Genomic DNA, 6000 nt, shown 5'->3' with positions numbered 1-6000 from the left:
CCACGGTCGACTACATGGGAGTCCAACGACATAGCCATTGCGCTAACTGCTGGTCCCAGTAAAATTCTTTTAATGAGTATATTGTGGGACCAGCCTGTGGTACGGTGGTTAAAGTGGCTGGATCTCACATGGCTGACTGCACTGTTTGAGTCCCAGACCCAGTGGCTTGGAAAACACATGTGCAAGTGCGGTCAAAATCCTAACAGGATAGGGAAATGGAGAAGGGATTGCAGCATTACCGTGCCCAAAGGGGGCTGCTTTCTCAGTATCCTGTTGCCTTACCCCCTCCTCTGCTCATTCTGTAGCAAGTGCATGTGCCTTCTGGCAAATTAAAAAAAAAAAAATGTGGGCTCAATAAGATTTTGGTATTCGATTTATGTACATTTTTCTAACACTAGTATCTGTATTATTAATTATACTATGGCTAAGGTTGGAACCTTAAAATATTGATTGTTGTAGTGGAGAAAACTAAACATTTCTGATTTTTTTTTTTTTAAACAGCTGACTTTGGTGAGGCTGCAAAAATAACAGCTACCATTGCAAAGAGAAAATCTTTCATTGGCACCCCTTATTGGTAAGACACTGCTGTGATTGAATTTGACATGTTTTCTTTGTTGTTATTAATCATCTTCAATACGTGATAATATAAGTGGTTAAAAAAAGCCGAGAGACTTACATACTACTTAATACTGTCATAGTTCTGATTCAGTTAGGGAACTTTGATACTTGCTTTCATTGTCCAGCTTTCCCTGTGTTAAATTGCTAATGATTTCTTTTTTTTTTTTTTTTGGAGAAGTTTTTGTCATAGGTTGTGTGCGCTCTCCAGAGAGACAGAAAAGGAGAAATCACCCCCTGGGGGATGGCCACGCCACAATCCCTTCTCCTCCATTCTCCTCTTGGGATCTGGGGCACACACGCACACACGCCCGGCGTGAGTTTTAAGCCACCGGGTCCGGGACGCGAACCGCGGTCGACTACGTGGGAGTCCAGCGACATAGCCATTACGCTAACTGCTGGTCCCAAATTGTTAATGATTTCTATTGTCACTATTATCTTGTTTTTAGAGGACTCACAGGTATGAGGGTTTTAAAAAAAAGACTCTTTGGGGAACCAGCAGTTAGCGTAATGGCTATGTCGCTGGACTCCCACGTAGTCGACCGCGGTTCGCGTCCCGGACCCGGTGGCTTAAAACTCACGCCGGGCGTGTGTGCGTGTGTGCCCCAGATCCCAAGAGGAGAATGGAGGAGAAGGGATTGCGACGTGACCATCCCCTCTGGGGGATGATTTCTCGCTTTCTGTCTCTATGTCTCTCTCTGTCTGGCTGGCAAGCGCATGCACCCTATAGCGAAAATCTCTCAAAAAAAAAAAAAAAAGACTCTTTGGAATCATGAGTAATATCCACTATCTCTAAATATTTGACAATATTTGACAATCGTGAGGATAGCTTGGCAATAATGATTTTCAGAAACCTTAAGCAATGTTTGTGTTCCTTAGTCTTAATAATTCCACATGGTGTATTTTATTAGAGAGGTGTACATGTTTTTCATATGGAATTTTGTCATAATATTTTGATAATGAAAAACAGAAAAAAGAGCACACAAAAATTGTTATGATAATTATGTACATCTATTTAGTTCAGTGGAATAATAAGTAATAAATGGTGATACTAAAAATTACATAGGCCAAGTCACAATAGCATGGGTTGGTAGATTCTTCTAGTAGACACTGCCACTATGTAGGCTGAAGCCACATGAGAGGCTGAGGCAGGAGGCTCATGAGTGCATGGTCAGCATGGACATCACAGCAATACCCTGTCTGAGAGAGCCAAAAGTGTAGCCCCAGCTATTTGGGAGGCTGAGCAGGAGTATCACAACATAGTCCTCATCGAAAAAAAAAAAAAAATTACATCATAAGAAAAGAATGGGAGACCAGCAGATGGTGTAATGGCTATGTCACTAGACTCCCATGTAGTCGGCCACAGTTCGAGTCCCAGACCCAGTATTTTAAATTCACGCCGAGTACATTTGTGTGCATGCCCAAGATCCCAAGAAGAAAATGGAGGAGAGGGGGATTACAGCATGGCCATCCCCCTTGGGGGGTGATTTCTCACTTTCTGTCTCTCTGTCTCTCTCTGTTTTTCTGGCAAGTGTACGTGCCCTATAGCAAAAAGAGAGAGAGAGAGAGAAAAGAATGGTCAGCATGTAGGCTGTTAACCAAAAAAGCAAAATTAAAAGCATATACAATATAATGCCAAATTAAAGGAATGGCTAGATGAAAGTAGGTGAGATAGTGGTTCTCTGGTTGGGATTATGCTTACCTTGCTGAACTATTTTCTTGCATACTTTTTCATATGTTCCCAATTCTCTTCAGCAGTGCATATCGCTTTTGTTGTTGTTGTTGTTGTTGTTGTTGATGTTGAGAGTTTTTTGCTTTGGGTGCTTGTGCTCGCCAGAAAGACAGAGACAGAGAGATAGAAAGCGAGAAATCACCCCCCAGGGGGGGCAGGCCATGCCACAATCCCTTCTCCTCCATTCTCTTCTCAGGACCTTTGGCACGCACGCACACGCACCTGGCGTGGGTTTAAGCCACTGAGTTGGGGACTCGAACTGCAGTCAACTACATGGGAGTCCAGCGACACTGCCATTACGCTAACTGCTGGTCCCCAGTGTGTATCACATTTCATAACAGAAAAAAATCCCTATAAATACCATTTAAAAGTTAAGTGAAAACATAGGTGAGTTAGATTTCCTGTAAAATTTTCTTCATCATGTGCTTCTTTACCTTCCCAGTATCTTTCTTTGATTGTCCTTCCTCGTAGACACCTTCTGTAATAACTATTTTTTGTGACCTGACTGTACTGGCTGAAATACTACTCTAGTTTTGTTTAGTTCTTCTCTAGACCACCCTTTGCCTGTGTTTATCTTAAGCCCTGCCTTGTCTTATGAGTGGAACACACTCTACCTTTCTTCACCTATGGCAGACTGATTGCTCAGTTTCCTTCTGAGCCAGAAAACACATGTTGTCATGTCAGCCTTGCATTCCAGTCAGCCACCACTGATTCCAGTGGGCAAGAGAAAAGAATCTGATTTGCTTTATCTGGGATCTGGCTCAATCTTTCTCCTCTGTGAAACTTGGTCTTAGTCACCTGCTCCCTAATGGTCATTTTCTTTTCTTTACTCCTATACCTTTTATTTTGTATCTAGCACACTATAGGATATGGAGGATATTTAAAAATTGATTAAAAAAACGTATATTATGAAAAAATGCATGGATTTCAATTTTTTGTGCCAAAATAAACTTACCCTTTAATTCCATTTTTCTATGACTGCTTTGAAGTCCCCTCATATACATCTACATGTTTCGCATTTTAACATACATATTTTATATCCTTAACCACACTTAGGTTGAGAGACAATGTGTTAATATAGCTTATTGTATCCTAAATGCATATGAAAGCAATTTATACCTTGTAGATAGTTAAGTATATATATATATATATATATGAAATTAATTAACTTAAAAATAGTAGATGTTAGAAAAATATTTCCCCTACACTTATAGCTTCAACACCATTATTATACACCACTGTCTCCAAATAGATAATTCCACCTCATCTAATTAGTTGACCTTCAGTGTTCTATATATTCAGCAGTTGTTCAATAATAGTTCTACTTTAATATCTGCAAGGATTTCCTACTCTGACCGGTATCTTAAATCAACACCTTGTGTTCTGTTTCCTCTGCCACGGCCTTTAACAAGTCCTTTTTTCCCCCGTGTACTTTTGAAATAGTCCTCTGACTCCTCTGCCTCCCTGCTTTCACCTTCTCTCACACTATCCTTCATGTTGCCATGAGTTTTAGAGTAACTTTTTCCCCATAATGAAATCTTTCATTGGATTCCATCGTCATGATAAAGTCTAAACATTATTATCTACTTGGTAGGTTGAACTAGCCCCTACTTCTGAGGTTCATTTCCAAAACACTTTCTAGGCCCTCTCACACCATCTGTTAGGAAATCCTTTTTTTTTTTTTTTTTCATTTCTGGTCCTTCACTGATTTATACTTTTGCGAAATAAGAAAAAAATTACTTACTAAAAAGTGGCCATGTATTTGAAAAAGAGTACATGCTTACTCTCCATTTGTGTACTTACCACAGAGTGGCAGCCAGCAGTTTGTAGCCTTATCTGAGCCCGTAGATCCACGTTCAGTAGCATGTTCTGTCTGCTCTCCAGGCGTGTTACGAGCTGGCCTTTCCTCCCTACGTCTGCACTTGCTTTCTCTCACTGAAATGTCCAGGCTCCCACCACCAAGCCCCCCAATGCTCTGTTAGTTCATTAAGTCTCATCCGCTTTTTAATTTTGCTTTGAACTTCACACGATTTTAGATGGTTTTTCTTTTCTCGAATTACGTAATAAGATTGACAAAACACAAACTGAAGTAAGGTGACAAGATTTTTCTGCAGGGTACTGATATTCAGAGAAGATTCCAGATTTTTAAATAAAGAAATTTAAAAGATAGTTAAATCTTTATAGTAGAGTCTTTTTTTTTACTAATAAACACATCTTATCTCCTTCCTGTCAACAAGTCTAGTGATTATAACAAGAAGTAGCATATTTCCTATTATTAATTTTTTAATGTTGTATTCATTGATTCCTTCTAGGATGGCTCCAGAAGTTGCAGCAGTGGAGAAGAATGGTGGTTACAACCAGCTTTGTGATATCTGGGCAGTAGGAATAACAGCAATTGAACTTGGAGAACTTCAACCACCTATGTTTGATCTTCATCCAATGAGGTGTCCTCATTATTTACAATTATGCAATTATTAATAAAGTCTTTAGGGAAAGGGAATTACTGATACTCATGTTATACAAACTCATCTTTAAATATGTTAAAATCTTGAATAACCTCATCTAAAACTTGTTCTCTGATATTGTTACTTCTGAAACAACATATGGGAAGTTGTCTATAGTTTGAAGCTTTTCCATAAAATAAATTTCTTTTAGTAAATATAGTAGGATATAGCACTTATCACTTAAGAAATTTTTTAAAGAATTATTTTACTTAACTTTATTTATTTTAATTTGACCAGAGTGAGAAAGAGAGACAATGAGAAAGCAAGCCACCATGGTGGTCCAGCACTTGAACCACAGTTGGCCATGTGGTAGTCTAGTGCACTTAACCACCATGCCACCTGCCAGCTCCTAAAAATTCTTTTTAAGGTTTTACAATCGTTCTTTCATCAGTTGATCTTGTTTCATTTTTTGACCTATATGGAATTACAAATAAATGGGAGAATGCACATGAGAATTTTTTAAACTCTCATTTGATATTTACTTTTTCTAGGGATAACATACCTATGCCTAATATATTATCATCTGCATTTTTTAAGGTTTTTTTTTGTTTTTTTTTTTTTTAATTATAGGGCACATGTGCTTACCCAAGAGACAGAGAGATAGAAAGTGAGAAATCACCTTCCAGGGGAGATGACCACACCATAATCCTTTCTCCTCCATTCTCTTCTTGGGATTTTGGGCATGGACACACATGCACCCAGCATGAGGTTTAAGCCACCTGGACTTGAACCACAGTCGACTATGTGGGAGACTAGCAATGTAACCATTACACCATCTGCTGGTCCCCACATTTTTTTCCTTTTTTTAAAGAGAGATTTTTGCCATAGAGCACATGCATTCGCCAGAGACACAGAGAAAGACAGAGAGACAGAAAGCAAGAAATCACTCCCTGGGGGATGGCCATGCCACAGTCTCCTCTAGTCTCCTTTTGGGATTTTGAGCACGCATGCACACATGCCCAATTTTAAGCTGCCAGGTCTGGTAGTTGAACCATGGTCGATCATGTGGGAGTCCAGTGATATAACCATTATGCCATTTACTGGTCCCTGCATTTTTTTTAATATGCTAAGGGCACATGCACTCACTGAAAAGAGAAATGATTGTAGGTAGTGAGAAAACACCTGCTGCTAGGGATAGTTATGCCACAA

General features: G+C 39.4%; 1 protein-coding gene across 2 annotated transcripts in view; it reads left to right on the top strand.

The window, feature by feature from the left end:
* MAP4K5 (mitogen-activated protein kinase kinase kinase kinase 5) overlaps positions 1–6000 on the top strand; it is a 127940-nt gene that overhangs the window by 60651 nt on the left and 61289 nt on the right. For both annotated transcript variants that reach the window (XM_006160516.3, XM_014592427.2), the window contains exons 8-9: positions 502–574; positions 4660–4791. In XM_006160516.3, the coding sequence (XP_006160578.1) occupies positions 502–574; positions 4660–4791 (205 nt within the window). The remainder of the gene's footprint in view (positions 1–501; positions 575–4659; positions 4792–6000) is intronic.

The sequence above is a fragment of the Tupaia chinensis genome, unplaced genomic scaffold (genome assembly GCF_000334495.1).
Source record: "Tupaia chinensis unplaced genomic scaffold, TupChi_1.0 Scaffold000688_1, whole genome shotgun sequence".
In the NCBI taxonomy this organism is placed as follows: domain Eukaryota; kingdom Metazoa; phylum Chordata; class Mammalia; order Scandentia; family Tupaiidae; genus Tupaia; species Tupaia belangeri.
The sequence above is the reverse complement of the archived record's forward strand: the minus strand, read 5'-3'. Positions and strand labels throughout refer to the sequence as shown.